This window comes from Chelmon rostratus, chromosome 23 (assembly GCF_017976325.1).
Source record: "Chelmon rostratus isolate fCheRos1 chromosome 23, fCheRos1.pri, whole genome shotgun sequence".
In the NCBI taxonomy this organism is placed as follows: Eukaryota; Metazoa; Chordata; class Actinopteri; order Chaetodontiformes; family Chaetodontidae; genus Chelmon; species Chelmon rostratus.
Genome location: NC_055680.1, coordinates 19,415,669 through 19,433,886, shown reverse-complemented (window position 1 = coordinate 19,433,886; position 18,218 = coordinate 19,415,669). Strand labels below are relative to the sequence as shown.

At 49.2% G+C, this 18,218-nt stretch overlaps 3 protein-coding genes across 4 annotated transcripts; 1 reads left to right on the top strand and 2 right to left on the bottom strand.

Annotated features, from left to right (window-relative positions):
• Nucleotides 1-165: 165 nt before the first annotated feature.
• zgc:85858 (uncharacterized protein LOC405879 homolog) lies at nucleotides 166-3,699 on the bottom strand. Its single transcript, XM_041965276.1, has 3 exons — nucleotides 3,421-3,699; nucleotides 1,836-1,911; nucleotides 166-1,136 (listed from the first exon to the last, which is right to left on the bottom strand). The coding sequence occupies exons 1-3, from the start codon at nucleotides 3,502-3,504 to the stop codon at nucleotides 1,096-1,098; spliced, it is 201 nt and encodes a 66-aa protein (XP_041821210.1). The 5' UTR covers nucleotides 3,505-3,699; the 3' UTR covers nucleotides 166-1,095.
• A 91-nt stretch (nucleotides 3,700-3,790) lies between these two features.
• On the top strand, nucleotides 3,791-18,084 carry ift46 (intraflagellar transport 46 homolog (Chlamydomonas)). 2 transcript variants are annotated; one of them, XM_041965274.1, is made up of 5 exons: nucleotides 3,791-4,146; nucleotides 15,139-15,437; nucleotides 16,044-16,137; nucleotides 16,260-16,391; nucleotides 17,499-18,084. In XM_041965274.1, the coding sequence occupies exons 1-5, from the start codon at nucleotides 4,030-4,032 to the stop codon at nucleotides 17,850-17,852; spliced, it is 996 nt and encodes a 331-aa protein (XP_041821208.1). In that variant the 5' UTR covers nucleotides 3,791-4,029; the 3' UTR covers nucleotides 17,853-18,084. The 2 variants fall into 2 exon arrangements, with proteins under 2 accessions (XP_041821208.1, XP_041821207.1); XM_041965273.1 differs by lacking the exon at nucleotides 3,791-4,146 and adding an exon at nucleotides 13,802-14,284.
• si:ch73-265d7.2 (C-type natriuretic peptide 2) lies at nucleotides 5,014-6,472 on the bottom strand. Its single transcript, XM_041965275.1, has 2 exons — nucleotides 6,371-6,472; nucleotides 5,014-5,316 (listed from the first exon to the last, which is right to left on the bottom strand). The coding sequence occupies exons 1-2, from the start codon at nucleotides 6,470-6,472 to the stop codon at nucleotides 5,014-5,016; spliced, it is 405 nt and encodes a 134-aa protein (XP_041821209.1).
• Nucleotides 18,085-18,218: the final 134 nt, after the last annotated feature.

Genomic DNA, 18,218 nt, shown 5'->3' with positions numbered 1-18,218 from the left:
GCAGCACACTGATGACTTGTATCATGTGACCTGACAGAGGACATTCAGCCTGATGTTTGCATGAGTTCACACACATGTAAAATGTGAAGGTTCCTGATTTGAGGACAACTTCCTTACAAATGAAGACAGGCATGAACGAAGCACACGGACACCAGAGCGTTTAGAGAAAATATCTGTGGTTTATTTTGTATAAAAGCGGAGCAGGTCGTCCAGCAGGGGGCTCGCGGAGCTCTTCGCCTCTCAGACTACTTCAACTTTCCAAAAACTAAACCAACGGCAGCGGCGTCCCGTCTCCCCACACCGACACCAGTCGAGCGGAAACGTGGGACGAAGCCGCAGTTTGACTGAAGCCACGAGCCGCTGTCGTCTGAGGCCGCCAGTCCGCTCCTTTCCATCAGAACAAGAGCTTTCAAAGCGCTTCTGTCGGCCTCAGAGGAAACAGCTGGCGAGACGCTGCGTTCCTCTCGTCCCTCTGCGCATTGAGAAGGTTTTAGATCCTTCAGCCGCCGCAGACATGTTTCTGATTCATTCATGGCGCTGTGCAGCTGCCGTCGCCGCCGTTCTGGATCCTCCGGAGTCAAACCTCACGACGCAGCCGACAGAAGTCAGACTGACTGCTTTGAATTTGACTTTGAATAAACCTAAAGGAGAGGAAGCACAGCGGCGGCTCAGCGCGCGGGCTTTAAAGGTGAGACGCTAACTGACGTGTCGACGGCGAGGAAGCCGATCGAAGCTGCGAGCCGCTGGACGACGACGGAGACGCCGTCAGATCGACGGAGAAACGGGACGAGACTAAGACATCGGCTTCAGTGAAACATCAGCGAGGCCCACAGAAACAGCAGCTGGACGACTGCGTGACAGGAAGGAGAGGTAAGACTTCATCGACAGCAATCAATAACCAATATCTGATCAGCTTCATCAACAAGGAAGGAAGTAAAAAAAACAGGTTGAGCTACAGAGAGAAGAAAAACCAGCTCCACAGGAACAAGAGAGTGTGTGTGTGTGTGTGTGTGTGTGTGTGCGTGTGCGTGCGGCGGGGTCGACATGGCTCCACCCCCTCCCATTTGACAGGCTTGGCTCCAGGGTCAAAGGTCATCACATGCCCTGCCTGATGCTCTGGATGATCTGGAAGATGGCTGAAAGAAACACACACACGAGAAGTGATTATTGATCAGAGCGGCCACGAGAAACGACAGAGACACACAGCAGACACACTTCTGGTCCTGGTCCTGGTCTCGGCCGTGTCTAATGTGTGACGAGTTGGTCTGCACGTGCTCAGACGATCGTCGTCACATCAAACCAGATCGATCTCGTTCACACACACAGATTAGAGGCGGGGGGGCAGACTCTAGGAGACGGCGTCTTCAAACAAACACACATGCTGACACTGGCTGTGTCAGCACGCAGGGACCCTGTCAGGAAGCGGTCTCGGTCTAGTCTCAAACTCAGCTGCAGTGTTTGTGGTGCGCTCTGACAGAGAAACCAGAGACTGAACAGAGGTCTGATCTGGACTCAGTACGCGGCCTCGCTGATCTCTGGACAGACACGTCTGACCAATGAGAGCAGAGAACACTCTCCAGACCCGTTTGGCCAGAGGTCGTGAGCCGGAGCACACCTGAGCCCCGCCCTCACCTGCAGCTCATGATCAGATCTGAATGTTTACATCTACCGAGCACAGGACACTGCCGAGGAGATCAGCCGGACGCACGAAGAGGTGGAACCATCCAACCATCGCTCCTTCTTTTAGTCACAGCGTCAGCGTGGTCGTTCACACCCCGCCTCTATTAAGCTCTGTCAGTTCTTTGTTACAGCTCACATCTACATGTGACACTCACCTGATCCACAAACCACGAATACGAACAGAGCGAGCAGCCACGGGCCCACCGGAGACTTCTCCTCGTTGACTGGCCGCTGAAACACACACACACACACACACACACACACACACACACACAATTATCAATTACACGATTAGGTCTGCAGGTGCAACAATTAGCCCTGACAATTAGCTACATTATATGTTTCTATTTATCAGCCGGTGCATCAGCTCAGGACTGAGCATTCTGGGTAAATAAAGACAAACACAGCCGACAGACGTCTTCCTCCTGCACAGACTGAACGCACCTGTACAGGTGGAAAGTCACACCTGAAGTAAAGGTTTGTAACACTACAGCAGTGACAGTAAACCCGATCAACCCTGCAGGCGACCACGCACCCGTCAGTCTGTGTGACGACACGTTCGCGCCCTCGGCTCGTTAGTCAACAGTCTGTGTGAGCAGGACTAAAATGCATCATTTTGACCCGATCCCGACCAAATGAAGCGAACTCCAGGTGAGAAAACATCCTCCACACAGGTGTGACGCTCTGCTGCTGGTCATCAGCAGCATGACGGCGGCGGTTCACTGCGACTCCTCCAGCAGGACACATTTCAAGTGAGACATATGAGGAACTAAATCACATCTGAGGCAAACACGAGACATCAAGTCTGATCTCACATAGTTTCATTCAGAATTCTGGGAAACGAAGTATAAATCCTCCCTTCACCATTAAAATCATGAAATACAGTCAAAGACTTCTTATAACACTGATGAAGTCTTACACTGTTTCCCTAAATGTGTCTTTATGGTAATTTGGCGGGCGGCCTCTTATAAGCAGAGTCCTGTCAGAGGTCTCTGTGGTCACACATCACATCCCAGCACCATGTGGAGCAGCGGATCACTGCCTCCACTGACAAACGACCCGGTTGACGGCCTCCTGAAAGTCGTCCTGCTTTCATTCAAAGACACAAATGTTTGGGATCTGACTGGAAACGTCGCACGAGGCGCCTCCGCCCACCGCAGTGTTTACATGGTTCAGGAGGTACGAAGGCGGTTTGGAAAAGCACAAATGTTCCCAAACAGGCCGGGACGAGCACACTGTGAGTGAGGCCGAACTGAAGGCTGTCTGTCTGTCTGCGGAGCAGAGGTCTTCATTTACACATGTACGGTGTGGAGCTCTGTGGACGCGCACGATCACATGAATGTCGCAGATTTCTTTACGGAGTCTGGCTCTTTGTCATTTACTATCGTGTGTTAGCCTGTCAGTGGACGCCACCGGCCACCATCTGACTGTCTGCCGCTCGCATGTGATCGATAATAATCATAAAACACCTCAAAAATGAGAGGCTATGTTGAGAAAACACGGATCCCTTGTGTTGTTCCTAATGCTAAGGCTAACGTTAGCTCTGTCACCGCAGGGCTGGCTGTGATGTTGTGGTTTCCATCACTTATTCGCATCTGAACCAAAAACCTGAATTATAGCAGCGATGTTATCCATTTAAAACAGTCCGTGTATATTTATATCGGACCAGCTGCAGCTGTGCGGTGGTGCCACAAGCAGTAACAGCGTTAGCTGTTTAGCCGTTAGCCTGGCTGTCAGTACCGAGGTTTTCTGGACGTGTCCCCGCTGTGTGATGGTTTTGCTGTGCCGCTCGTTCGCCACTTTCATACGCTGCACCGCCGACATGTTTCAGGTTTAACGGCCGGTCTGGACCAGGAGGACGGACAACCGGGAACAACCGCTGGAGAAGACGATGGAGGCGCGCCGGTACCGGTGAAAACGTCCCGCTGGAGGTGGACAATCTCTGCCGGGTTTGTTTCCGTGTTCTCCCGACGGTAATGCTGTGAGGTAGCTGCTAGCCGAACGAGCTAACCCTGAAGCGACTGACCACGTCACGTGACAGGGGATAGTTTCAAAACGTCTCGCTGCTGTCCCCTAGTGGCGGGAAGGACAGTTGTCTTCGTGGCGGAAGTAGAAGCAGGAACGTTTGAATTCAGCACAGTGTGGAAATCAGAAGACATCCGGGTATTTTAAGGACTAAAGTTCTGCTGAACGTATTATGGGAAAAGTCCAAGCTGTGATAAATCCTGAGCGTCCCACTCTTACGTCTTCTTTGGTTTGTCTACACATCAGACAACTGGAGCCGAGTCTAAACCAGGATCAAGAGTGAACATCACAGTCAGACCCAGTCCTGCAGCCACGCAGTGCTGAATGTATGTGTGCTGTCTCTGTGGACCTTCGTGTCTCCTGTCTGTCCAGCGTCTCAGCCACAGTTCGCTCGGGGGTGTGGACTGTTCTGTCTCCTGTTTAACCTCAACACCTGCACAGGTGAGTGTCGTCACGGTCATCCTCAGGGATTATCTCTGGAGACTGATGATTCGTCACTTCATGCTCCTTCATTACTTTACCTGCTTGCTCTGCTCTGTCCCACCCTTTTGACATTTTCTTCTCTTGTATTGGACGAAGGTGATGAAGTTCCTCTGACGCTCTGTAGCACCTCTCCTTCACATTTTTATGTGTGTAAACAAACGAAAATCAGAAAATCAGGTTTGCACCAACAGGTTTTCTATTTGTGTGACATCCTGTTTAGCTGTAATATTTGGCCTCGCAGTGACACGACAGTGCTGTGACGGTGGCGGCGAAGCCCGACCTTTGTATTCAGGTTTCTGTAAGAGATCACAGACGCCACTTTCAAATCTGAAACATCAAAATATGGATTAACAAGAAAATAAAGCAACATGAGCCACAACAGAGCTTCTCTTTATTTATTTTATTGCATCCTGCAGATAGACTGCAGTTGGTCCAAGCACACACACACACACACACACACACAGTGTCCTGATGGCTGTGTTGTAGCCAGGGGTCAGAGGTCAGAGGTCATTAGTAGGATTGCAGAGGAAGTGGGAGGGAGCCTCCGTTTCCTCTGACGTCTACCTGTGTCTACCTCACTATAACAGGTGTACGTTTCATTTAGATTAGTCCTTCATTAGTAAACTTCCAACATGGAGTCTGACTGATGGACGGACGTGTCCCTGAAGGTCAGAGGTCATGCACGGTCAGCTCAGGGTCACCAGCTGTGACGTCACACAGTTCAAAAAAGTCATCAAAACGCAGGTGGGGTCATCATCCCAGAGGACCTACAGTCTGGAGGAAACGTGTAGGGAGGCTGTTACCATGGTAATACACGCCGCGTCTCTAACAGCCCAGCCCACTGATGGAGCCGATTCGGTCCATCTTCATCCCGAAGCATCCTCTTCCTCCAACCATCGACTTCCTGCTCCGCCTCCTCATCTTGGACTGTCGCTGGAGGAAGTCGAGGAAGAATCGCGGGACCGCCTCCTGTCTGCCGGCCAATCCCTTGGCAGCACCACGACTCGTAGCCAATCCCCTGGAGGGGGATGAAGAGGAGGGGTCGGCCGAGCCCTCTGTGATGTCATCATAGGTGGGCGGGGCCAAGATGAGAGAAGCGAGACGAGAGCCAAACAGAGAGTGTAAGACCTGCAGGAACAGAGTACGACTGCATTAGCTTACACTGTGTACTGCATTAGTCTACACTGTGTACTGCATTAGTCTACACTGCGTACTGCATTAGTCTACACTGTGTACTGCATTAGTACACACTGCGTACTGCATTAGTACACACTGCATACTGCATTAGCTTACACTGTGTACTGCATTAGTACACACTGCGTACTGCATTAGTACACACTGCGTACTGCATTAGCTTACACTGTGTACTGCATTAGTACACACTGTGTACTGCATTAGTACACACTGCGTACTGCATTAGCTTACACTGTGTACTGCATTAGTACACACTGTGTACTGCATTAGTCTACACTGCATTAGTCTACACTGTGTACTGCATTAGTCTACACTGCGTACTGCATTAGTCTACACTGCGTACTGCATTAGTACACACTGCGTACTGCATTAGTACACACTGTGTACTGCATTAGTCTACACTGTGTACTGCATTAGTACACACTGCGTACTGCATTAGTCTACACTGTGTACTGCATTAGTACACACTGCGTACTGCATTAGTACACACTGTGTACTGCATTAGTCTACACTGCATTAGTCTACACTGCGTACTGCATTAGTACACACTGCGTACTGCATTAGTACACACTGTGTACTGCATTAGTCTACACTGCATTAGTCTACACTGCGTACTGCATTAGTCTACACTGCGTACTGCATTAGTACACACTGCGTACTGCATTAGTACACACTGTGTACTGCATTAGTAGTCCAAACACTGAGCTAAGCACAGCTAAATGTGGCGTTATGATGGAAGTAAATCAAAACAGGAACAAAAAGAAGATGAGTTTCAGATGAGGATGATGAAGAAAAGGAGGAAAGATGACAAAGGAGGTAGTGGAAGACGATGATGATGACCAAGAAAAATAAGGAGGATCAGGGTGAGCTCTGATGAAGATGAAGGTGCTGAAGATGAAGGCGATGATGTTGAAGCCGAGCAAAGACAATGATGGTGATTGTCACGACAACAGTGATGATGATGATGAAGATTAAGGTCTCCCCAGACCTGCGCGTCGTCTCGTTCAGGTGAAGGTCTCGACTCCACGGCGACGGTGAGGAAGAGGAGGAGGAGAGGAACGAAAGAGGAGGAGGAAGATGAAGCAGCCATCTATGATTGGAGGAAAAAAATCAGAAATAAAAGGACAATGAACATTTGATTGAAGAATTAACACATAACCATGGCAACAGGTGATGGTGAGTTCTGATTGGCTGGATGGTGTAGCCTCCTGTGCTGCTGATTCAGATGTTACTCCCTGAGTATAACACATTCAGTTGGATGGTTAACTCTTGAGGTAGCTCAGTGGCTGTTCTGGAGCTTTCGAGCGACATGATGCTGACCCCAGCCCGGCACACGTGGACGAAGCATCACCATTACTATTCCTGTTCTGTAGGACGCTCGTCCACAGGTGAAGACTGATCTGCACTGCTGCCAATCACATGCGTGGTGATGACATCACACATTAGGGAACCAATGGATTGAGACCGCCACCAGCTTTCCTTCTGAAGGTGGTCGCAGACGGCGCTTTAAACATGTAAACACACTTTAATCTAAAGCGCCAGCTCAGCAGTTCGCACTGCGCCCCCTCAGACTCTGTTAGACGAGCTGATGGAGCAGGTGGAGGTGACGCCTGTGTGATCACATGGTGTCGCAGGAGGACGGCAGCAGGCGAAGGTCAACACAATCTGAGCTCTGTGTGGCTGCAGGGGTGGACAGTAACTAATACTTTATCTGAGTACTGATACACACACACACACAAACACACACACACACACACACACACACACACTCACAAACACACACACACACACATGCACACACACACACACACACACACACTCACAGTAGATTCTGTAAAAGACTTGGAAGAACAAAACAACAATGTGTTGACATTAAAAAGAAAAAGTACTCTTCAATCTTGAAGTATTTGTAAAAGCAAGTACTCCAGTACTTTAACTCCAGTAACAATTTGACCAAACAACTGTCACTTTGCAGTATTGCAGTAATATTTCACCAGAAGTATCTATACTTCGACTCAGCACTGTGCTAAGGACTGTAGGAACGAGTACACAAACAACTACGTTATGGAGTTGTGTGTTGGTAAAACCAGTATGACCAGTATGACCAGTTCCCTGGCTGCAGACTCAGACTTGGTCACAGCAGAGGTCGGACAGCAGTGTGAGCAGCTCAATGTGATGTTAAACATCTAAAAAGCTGAAGAAATGATCTCTGATCCCAGATCTGTGGATCACAGCCCAGGTTAACCAATGGGCAGCGAGCTGAGCAGGTAACAGCACTCAGGTATTCATTTCCACTCTCAGGTACAACGTGCTCATCGATTGGAGGATCACTGCTCATGAGCCGGTCAGGTTTCTGGATGTGGTCTGATCACTGTCCCCGAAACCCAGACCAGCTCAGAACCGGATCAAAGGCCGCACCAATGACCAGCATGCTGAGCTCAGAGAGGAGGAGCCTTTCTACACCTGCTCAGGTGTGTCAGCGGACGTCTTACGGCCTCTCTGATGGAGCAAACAGCAGCAGGAACAGCTTCAGACTCAGAACCCAGCTGGTACCCAGAGCCGGACGGACCACCCTGACGGTGCTCAGGACCGGATCTGCTGCGAGATGATTTCATGTCTGTGGAACTGCCTCAGTGAGTGGGTCCACAGCTCGGGATGAACCGGAGGACCGGTCCCTGCAGGTTTCTTCCAGCCTCACTGGTCTGTGTATGTGAGCTGAGCTCTTCATCAGGAGGAGGAGGAGGAGGATGGTGACGGCTGCTGAGCTCGGACTGAAGTTCAAGCTGCTTCTGCGTCTCCTCTTTAACCCAAACGTGATGTTTAGCTGCTCTCCAGTTCCCATGAAGCACGTACATTTACTGCATCGCTGTACTACCTAATACACTACATGTGTACGTGTTTTATTACTGTACCGCAGTTCAGCGTACTGCAGTATTAGAACTGCCTTGATATTTTACTCTTTACTAGTCCTCTGTGAGGAACCCTGAGACTGAACCACAGGAACAACGAAGACCCTTCGTCAATGTCCAACAGGCTGATCTTACGTTAGCTAATATTCATCACAGCACAGGACCTGGCCTGAAGGGGACTCACAGATCCTGGTTCTGAGGTGAACTCACAGATTCTTTTAAACTGGCAGTTGTCAAACTGCGGGGCGGGGCCCCTCTCTGGTCCCAGCAGGGGGGTCGTGGAATATGAAGTGAAGTGTTGACCTTGAATTCACTACAGCTGACTGCGCTGTGATTGGCTGATTGTGCTGTCACTGTGAGTGACTCTGTGAGGGGGCGTGAACTCTGAGCAACCATTGACTTCCATTACTGTTACTTACTTTAGATGAGATGAGCAGAGATGTTTTAAAAATGGATCAGATTAATGTGAAATGAATTTAAATGACTCTGCCTTCTGTTTCCTCCAGCGGAACAAAGAAGACCACCTGGAACTTTGAACTTTGATCTTAAATTTAATTTGATTACATTTTGTTTTAATGTTGTAGATTCAATTTGATTTAACTAATTTGTATTTGATTTAATTTTCAAAGACTAGATGAGATGAAATGAGGTTAAATTAGATTTTGTTACAGTTCAATGTAATTAAATGTATTAATAATTGGATTAAATTAGATTTTTATTCGATTACTTTTTATTAGATTAACTGGATGAAGTCACACAGATCAGATGAAATCACTGAAGACTGTATTGATCTCTTTGGTGATCCTCCAGCAGCAGTATCGAGCACTGAACTCTACCACATGTGAAGTACAAATACGCCAAAGACTTGATAAAGTGAGTAACTTTAAAGCAGCAGAACTTACTGACACAGAGAGATGAAGAGAAATATTCCAATAAAAATCCAAACTGGAGACAAAAATCCACCAGATCCTGTTCGTCAATCAACAGTTTAACCTGCTGAAACGTTTTCTGTCCAAAAAGTTTTTCTCCGTAAAGATCGTTAATAATCGATCGTAGACGACGTCGTACGCTTCGTGTGTTTGTGTCTGTCCTGTCTCGCTGTCAGGACGGGTCGTGATCTACGTGCAGACGACAGACGCAGACTAATATACCACTCAGATCTGTGATGTCACACATTCTTACTGCTGTTACCCCCGACGACGACGACGGGTCTCACACACACACACACACACACACACACACACACTGAATGGATGAGACAAAGCTAGAAGAACAGTGTGTGTGTGTGTGTGTGTGTGTGTGTTTAATGACCACCTGTCACAAGGAGGAAGAAAGACACTAAAATATCAGACGTAAAGGTTCATGAAAAGAATAAAAGTTTCCAGCTGCAGTCGTGTGTTTCCTGAGGAAGATGCTGCTGTCCATCACTCTCTGTCAAAGCTAAATTCGTTAGCATCGACAGTTAAAGCTAACTCGTACTGTGGCTCCTCCCAATATTGGTGCTAATTGAGTCACGCGTTAAAGAGATTTGATGATGTTTCACTAATGGTCACCGGGTGGGGCTGTGGACTGGCTCATGGAGGACTCGTTTACCAACGTTCATTTTCTCACTGTTCCTGTAGCGCCCCCTGAGGGTAGAACTGGAAGAAATGTTACACACTTGTACAACATTCCCAAACGTGGTTTCAACTGAATGTTCAGCAGAGGTTAGACTTGTTCAGCACATCAGGCCACAACCAACTAACCAATTACAAACAAACAGGGACAAACTGTGTTTGGTTCGAAACCGTCAAAATGTGATGTGGACCAAGTCTGGTGAAGACCAACTCCAGCTTTAATGAGGCTCCAGGATCACTAAAGAGGATCAGAGTCCTTGGGAAGACAACAAACTCCTTGACGAGGTTCCACGAGTCAGTGAAAAGGTTCTTTGACGTGGATTCCAGGATTCTGCCTCAAATGGCCCATGAGGAGGTGTTCTAGGTGCATGTCATAGGTGTGTGAGTTCCCAGTCTTTGCTGAGCCTGGAGTCCTTGAAGGATTATAAGGACCTGAGAAGGTACTAAAGGTCCAGGTACTGAGGAGGATCAATTGGTCTTTGACGGGGCACCACAGGTTCCCCGAAGACAGTCCTACAGTCCTTGAGGGAGTTCCAGGAGATGTTCCTGCGTTGTTGAGTGTGCGGTCGTGTTGCTATGGTTACCTGCAGGTTAATAAAACATGTGATGACAGCTTCTCTCCCTCTCAGGTGTGAAATAAAAACATCAAACTGTTCAGAAACAGAACAGAAAAACTCACCTGAAGGATTCTGGATGACTGACGGCTGCGACGCAGGAACACACAGGTGGTTCCACCCAGCAGATGTGGAGGCTGTAATCAGGTTTCAGGGTGTTCTGATCTGACCTTTGTGTCTCCATGGTGCAGTTGGAAGGTGCACCTTCTTGTGTGGGGGTCCAGGTCTCTCTCCACTGAGGCTGGACTCTGTCCAGGATCGGTCAGAGCGATCAGGTAATCCGCTGCTCAGTATTCTCTGCTGAAGGCCAGACACTCCAGGTTGCTCTGGATTTTGTTTGATTCAGTCATTTTGGTTTAGTCTTGTGGGGGCTTTGTTGTGGGGGCTCTGTGTGAACCAGAGCCGGCTGACGGAGCTTCTCTCTGCAGGTGAAACTTTCGTTCAGGGGACTGTGAAATTTCGCTCTCTCTTGACTTCGATGGTCCCAGTTTGGTTCTGCACCCAGGGTGGATTTAGTGGGTTTACAGAGTTCTGCGTGCAGAGTCTCACGTTACTGTTTGTCTCATTTTGTAAATGGGACAAACCGTCTTCCTCTGTCTCTCTCAGACCCTCATGACCCCTGACCTCAGTCGTCCCGCCCCCTCGTAAACTGTCACCACGGTGACCGGGTCCTCGTTAGAAACTATTTCCTGTAGAAGGAGGCGGGGCTACAGAGATTCACATCGTCCGAAGGATAGGTGTGTGTATGTGTGTGTGTGTGTGTGAGTGTGATGTGTGTGTGTGTGTGTGTTTAATGACCCCCCATCGTCTTTGTCCCAGTCAGACAAAACCCCGCCCCCTATTCAGCTTCTGACGTCATCAACCTCGCACATAAAACACACACAGACACACGCACACTCGCGCACACACACACACACACACACACACACACACACAGAGGAAGAATAGCTCATCAATCACCTTATTAGAGAGAAAGAGGTCACTGATCACAAAAGCAGGTTATTATCCCTGCATGTGTGTGTGTGTGTGTGTTGTGACGCACAACATTCTTGCCTCCTCACACAGTGACACACACACACACACACACACACACACAAAGTCCTCACAAACTAGGTTAAACCAGATAAAAATCAGTTCCAGGACACCTTGAGGGGTACCAGAGGTCTGTGAGAAGATGCCAAAACTCAACGAAGAGACTCAAATGTTCCATCAGGAGGTTCCAGGGGTCCTTGAATGGGATCCTGGAATCCCTGAGACATCTCAAGGTTGATGAGCAGGCTTGAATTGTCTTTAAGGGAAACTTCTGCGGTCCGTGAGGGAGTTAGAGGAAGGTCGACGGTATTATTGGAAGTTCTTTAAGGAGTTTCCAGCGGGGGTTCTGAAGGGCCCTGATGAGGGAATCCTTGAGTGGTTCCATGGGCCTTGAGTTGCTTCAGGAACAGTTTTGGATCTTTTCATGAACTGTATCACAGTCAGAACAAAACACTGGACCACAATTCATGAAAAGATCCACCTGTTACTCTGATATAATGGTTACCACAGCAACGGCCAATTTTAAATCAGTCAGCATACAGAAAGGCAGGAGCTGTTTGTTCATATGAACACATTAAAGGACCATTCTCTGCTCTAACATCGGTAGTTTATCATGATAGTGAGCCTGAGGTGTAGCTCCACCCCCTCCACCTGTTCCACGGCTGTTGTGGACATAAAGAAGGTAAAAGTTGGTTGTTGTCAACAAGCGTCTTGTGGCCCAGTGCACTCTGGGACACGTGGAGGCCCAGTGCACTCTGGGAAACGTGGAGGCCCAGTGCACTCTGGGAAACGTGGAGGGTACTGAAAGCTCACAGGAAGACAACAAACCGTCGATATGACGCTCTGAAACCAGAACACATCAGGCCCATTCTGAGTGAAGTGTGATCAGTCATGACGCTCAGTCTGTGCTAGAATACTGTCTGACTTCCTGTCTGTGGCTCCCAGCTCGAGGCCAGCTCCTGGAGGAAGGTCTGAACCAGGATCAGAAGCAGAGGTCTGATCCCACTGTGCTACTAACCTGAGGGCACAGCCTTCAGTGCTGAGGAGACAGTTAACTCCATATACCTTCTCCTCCGTTGACATCTCTGTCACGCGTTCCCCATCACCTGGTTTCACATGCAGCCGTGTGATTATCAGGTAACCAAGAAGATGATGGAAGATATAACTTTATTGATCCCATGCTGGGGGGGGTCCATTCACAGCACATCACCTCACTGCTTCAGTTAAGCTTCTCACACGATTGCTGGTCGTCACCAGGCAACAGGCTGCCTTCACCCCAAACTGCTTCAACCAATCATCATTGACGTCACACCAGCGTGTGTGTGTGTGTGTGTGTGTGTGTGTGTGTGTGTGGACTCCAGCAGAGTGTGAGAAATCTTTCCTGACAAAAGTGTTTTTCTTCCTCCACAAATGCACTAAAAATAGCTTCATGTCTAGTTTGAGTTATTTATTTCCATTGTGGGTCCAGCAGGCAGCCGGGGAACTGCTCTGTGAGAAAACCCTGAATCCAGATCATGTGGTGCTTGTGTTGCAGCTGAAGCCACAGCTAGCTTTATCTGATGCTGAACCAAGCAGGAGCTGGCTCAGAGTTTCATTCTGTTCACTGATGCAGTTGATGCAGTTGACATGTTTGCTGTGCAGCAGCGCAGTGACTCTGCGTGTCTGCAGCTGTTTATCCTGAGCTTCTCTGCAGACTGAGCGATGGACAACACTCGCTCTATATTCTGAGCAGCATGTATGCTATCATGGCTGTGACTACATACTGACCTGCCCGTGCCCGGGCCGTGCCACCCACCCCCACCCGTCTGATGGAGCAAGGGTCCTGGAGGACATGGATCAGAGCCTGGCTGGCTCTTTCTACAGATTCATTCCGTTTTAATGACTTCTGATTAACTTGGATGGAACTGCTTTCTTTCATGAAAAGAGTTAAATATTTGTTAATGAAGCACTTTTACTGTGAGAAGCCTCTGAACTCGAGATTCAGCTGCGAGCACTGTTCAACTGTCTCTGCGAAGGAGAGCTGTGTGACTGTGAATCTGTTTTCATTCATCCTGAATAAAATGTTCAACACACATTTTGTGTCAGCTGATTAATCAAACACTTGTTCCTGCTGTGCGCTAACCCATCAGCCAATGGATCGAGCTCAGTTGTGATCACATGACCTCAGTGAGAAGCTTCCTTCCTTCCTGGATCCCCCAATAAAGTTTAAAAAAACTACATCCCATGGTGCATTGCGCGGTCCGTTGCCAGGAGACAGTTCATTCCACTCAGCGGCTAGCTGCTAACTGACGCGTCTGAACTGAACTCGGACAGTTAGGAGACCTGAAAACGTTTGAAGATAATCTGCTTTAAATGTTTACACCGTTTGTTTATTGTCTCTGACGGTTTTAAACTCTCCGGTGCTTCGGTTTGTGGTGAGCGGGTTGAAGCTAGGTGGCTAATGCTAACTGGATGAACTCAAGCCAGTAAACAAGAAGGAAAACGGATGAGCTGGGCAGACAGTCGGTCGGATAAACGGTTGAATCGGTACTAAAGCGCATCTAACCGGGAGATAAATGTGTGTAACGGCGGTTGGGTTTTCCCGGTGATCCGTTAGCGTCCCATGGAGCGGCCTTACTGGCGCAAAGACACCAGACTACTGAAGAACCAGCCGTGTGACGAGATCCTGGACGCGGTCGACTCCGAGGAGGCAGCGAGCGTCTACAGCCCGACTCCCCGCAGCCAGCGACAGGTAACGTCCAGCGGTCCAGACCGGGAACATCCCCCGGCTCCACTGCGTGGCTCCGGGGCACAGCGGTAGGCTGAACCCGGACATCATCACCCAACAACAGCACTGTCTGCTGACTGAGAGTTAGCAAAGCTGAGAGAGATACTCAGCAGAAGTACCGACGAGAAGTGTCAGCAGTAAATGTACACATTAACGTCCCGTATTAAAGTATCAGCAGTAGAAGTACGCGTCAGTTTCATGTAGTAAATGTATCAGCAGTATGTTTCTACGGTTTTTCCAAACTGCAGCTGGACTTGTTTGAGGCCTTGTCTTTCCTCAGATGTCCCTGATGCTGCTGTCCCCTCTCACATCAGGGATGTCTGTCTTTCGTCAGATGTCCCTGATGCTGCTGTCCCCTCTCACATCAGGGATGTCTGTCTTTCGTCAGATGTCCCTGATGCTGCTGTCCCCTCTCACATCAGGGATGTCTGTCTTCCCTCAGATGTCCCTGATGCTGCTGTCCCCTCTCACATCAGGGATGTCTGTCTTTCGTCAGATGTCCCTGATGCTGCTGTCCCCTCTCACACCAGGGATGTCTGTCTTCCCTCAGATGTCCCTGATGCTGCTGTCCCCTCTCACATCAGCATTGTCTGTCTTTCGTCAGATGTCCCTGATGCTGCTGTCCCCCCTCACATCAGCATTGTCTGTCTTTCGTCAGATGTCCCTGATGCTGCTGTCCCCCCTCACATCAGCATTGTCTGTCTTTCGTCAGATGTCCCTGATGCTGCTGTCCCCCCTCACATCAGCATTGTCTGTCTTCCCTCAGATGTCCCTGATGCTGCTGTCCCCTCTCACATCAGCATTGTCTGTCTTTTCAGTCAGAGTCCAGGAGGAGCAGGAAGGGGCGTGGCCTGATGTCGGCCAACAGCGGCAGTGATGAGTTTGATGAAGACCACAAACCCCTGGGGGCCAACGAGCCCACTGGCGGGCAGTCTGGGGTCAGTCCACATGAGGAGGACGAGGAGGAAGAAGAGGAGGAGGAGGACTCGGACGAAGAGGACTCCGACGACGACGACGACGAGCCCAGCAAGGCTCTGGAGGGGGCGTACGACCCCGCTGACTACGCCAACCTGCCCGTCAGCACCGAGATCAAAGAGCTGTTCCAGTACATCACACGGTGAGGAGTCTTCATCGTCGATTCATCCGCTGAGTCTCTTTCTTATCATCTTGTCTATGAAACATCAGAAAATAGTGAGAGCGCCCTCCATGGAGGGGGACATCTTCAGAGAGAGACAGAGAAAAGCTTGAAACCATCACAGCAACAACTAATCACATGATTTGACTGGTCAAACAGTTACTCATTACTTCTGTTGATCAACCAGTGGATTACTGGATGAATGGATCACTTGACTCGTATTCACTGGGAGGTGTGATGAGATGGTGATGTCAGTCACCTTCGGCAGCTCTCATTAGCTGATGTTGTGTTTGTGAGCTCGTGAATTAATGATTCAGGTTGTGACGAGGATGTCGAGTCTTAAACACATCTCAGATCTAAATGTAGTTTGAACAGAAGTGACACGTTTCCTCGCTGCCAGTCCTCAGACTGTCGGCTCTCAGTGGGTATGGTGTCATCCGTCACACAGGTTCAAAGGGGAAAGAACAGGTTGCAGACAGACAAATGTCTCAGATGGGGACAGAAGTGTTCTCGTGCTTCCTTTGTGAATCACAGCGAACGCTCACTCTCATCCATGTTAACCTCACGTCCTCTGTTGCCTCCTCTCAGCTACACCCCCCAATCGATAGAGCTGGAGCACAGCCTGAAGCCGTTCATCCCAGACTTCATCCCGGCCGTGGGAGACATCGACGCCTTCCTGAAGGTGTGCTGCACACACGTCTCCTCAAACATCCCTCAGCTTTTCTTATTAGACCAGTGGTGGGACGTCAGCGTACTTCTGGTTCATGAAACGAACGTTGTGTCGTTTACTTGTGTGGCATTCAGGTACCGAGGCCGGACGGGAAAGCGGACAGTCTGGGTCTCCTGGTTCTGGACGAGCCCAGTGTGAAACAGGCAGACCCCACGGTGCTGTCACTGTGGCTGTCAGAGGAGACCAAACAGCATGGAGCCACCGAGGTATCACACACACACACACACACACACACACACGCACGCACTCACCTGCAACACACACCTGTAACACACCTGTAACATAAGATAAGGTCAACTTTATTCATCCCCAGCTGGGGAAATCCGGTGTTTCAGGCAGCATGAATGAAACTAGCAAACAGCAGAAGAAGTGGAGTATGTACATTTTATATGAAAGACTACAGAAAACATGTTGCCAATGGAAAGTGAGAAATATTGAAAAGTAATTGCACAGGGATTGAAACAAACAGTGCACGTGGTTATGGACAAATAAAGTACAGTATTTGCTTTATTGCACAGCAGATAAATATATAAATGTGTGTGTGTGTGTGTGTGTGTGTGTGTGTGTGTGTGTGTGTGTGTCACAGTGGAAATAAAAATAGATATGCATAGTGTAGTATTAGAGGGAAAAGGAATGTAGTATTGCTCAGGTTAGAGCATGTGTGAGGTAGAAGGATGTTTACAGCAGTCTCTCTCTGTCTGTCTCTCTGTGTCTGTGTCCCTGTCTGTCTCTGTCTGTCTCTCTGTGTCTGTGTCCCTGTCCGTCTCTGTCTGTCTCTGTCTGTCTCTCTGTGTCTGTGTCCCTGTCTGTCTCTGTCTCTCTCTGTCTGTCTCTCTCTGTGTCTGTGTCCCTGTCTCTCTCTGTGTCTGTGTCCCTGTCTGTCTCTGTCTCTCTCTGTGTCTGTGCCCCTGTCTGTCTCTGTCTGTCTCTCTCTGTCTGTCTCTGTCTCTCTCTGTCTGTCTCTCTGTGTCTGTGTCCCTGTCTGTCTCTCTCTGTCTGTCTCTCTGTGTCTGTGTCCCTGTCTGTCTCTGTCTGTCTCTCTGTGTCTGTGTCCCTGTCTGTCCCTGTCTCTCTCTGTCTGTCTCTCTGTGTCTGTGTCCCTGTCTGTCTCTGTCTCTTTCTGTCTGTCTCTCTCTGTGTCTGTGTCCCTGTCTGTCTCTGTCTCTCTCTGTCTGTCTCTGTCTCTTTCTGTCTGTCTCTCTCTGTGTCTGTGTCCCTGTCTCTCTCTTTTTGTCTCTCTGTGTCTGTGTCCCTGTCTGTCTCTGTCTCTCTCTGTGTCTGTGTCCCTGTCTGTCTCTGTCTCCGTCCTCCAGCTGAAGAAGGTGACGAGTGTTGCCAGTCCTCAGACTAACCCTCGGCCGGTGGACAGCTGGGTGGAGAGTATCAGCGCTCTGCATCGCTCCAAGCCTCCGGCCAGCGTCCAGTACGGCCGAGCGATGCCGGACATCGACAGCCTGATGCAGGAGTGGCCGGCCGAGCTGGAGGAGCTGCTGGGCCGCCTGCAGCTGCCGCCGGCCCGCCTGCACTGCAGCCCGGCCGCGTACGCCGACATCGTCTGCGGCCTGCTGGACATCCCCGTGTACAGCAGCAGGATCCAGTCTCTGCACCTCCTGTTCAGCCTCTACCTGGAGTTCAGAGACTCGCAGCACTTCACACGCAGAGCTTAGAGGCTGTGACCTCACACAGGCACACCTGGGACCTGGTCCTTTTTCCTGGACTGTACTGGTTTAATGTCTGAGTGACAACACCTGATTGAACATTGGCAGAATAGTCAGTAATTTAACCTGAAGATAGAGGAGGACAGTGTGTCTCTGTCAGACTGCTGCTTGATGTCTGAACGAGTTTCTTGCTTCCTAACTGCTCACAATAAAATGTTTATTTGTAATAAATACATTCATATATTCACTTCTTGTATCAAAGGTTTTGTTTTATGCCATTATAAAAATATGTTATTGTTACATAACCCGTGGCTATAAAAGCAGCTTCTTTTCCGGATATTTTCACATTTACATACTTCATATTGAACAGAATTC

Coding starts and splice junctions, on each gene's coding strand:
- zgc:85858 (XM_041965276.1), bottom strand. CDS start 3,504: ATGTCGGCGGTGCAGCGTATGAAAGTGGCGAACGAGCGGCACAGCAAA. Junction 1,912..3,420: donor GACACGTCCAGAAAACCTCG/GTACTGACAGCC, acceptor TGTGTGTTTCAG/CGGCCAGTCAACGAGGAGAA. Junction 1,137..1,835: donor ATTCGTGGTTTGTGGATCAG/GTGAGTGTCACA, acceptor TGTTTCTTTCAG/CCATCTTCCAGATCATCCAG.
- si:ch73-265d7.2 (XM_041965275.1), bottom strand. CDS start 6,472: ATGGCTGCTTCATCTTCCTCCTCCTCTTTCGTTCCTCTCCTCCTCCTC. Junction 5,317..6,370: donor CTGAACGAGACGACGCGCAG/GTCTGGGGAGAC, acceptor CTGTTCCTGCAG/GTCTTACACTCTCTGTTTGG.
- ift46 (XM_041965273.1), top strand. CDS start 14,156: ATGGAGCGGCCTTACTGGCGCAAAGACACCAGACTACTGAAGAACCAG. Junction 15,438..16,043: donor CTGTTCCAGTACATCACACG/GTGAGGAGTCTT, acceptor GCCTCCTCTCAG/CTACACCCCCCAATCGATAG. Junction 16,392..17,498: donor AACAGCATGGAGCCACCGAG/GTATCACACACA, acceptor TCCGTCCTCCAG/CTGAAGAAGGTGACGAGTGT.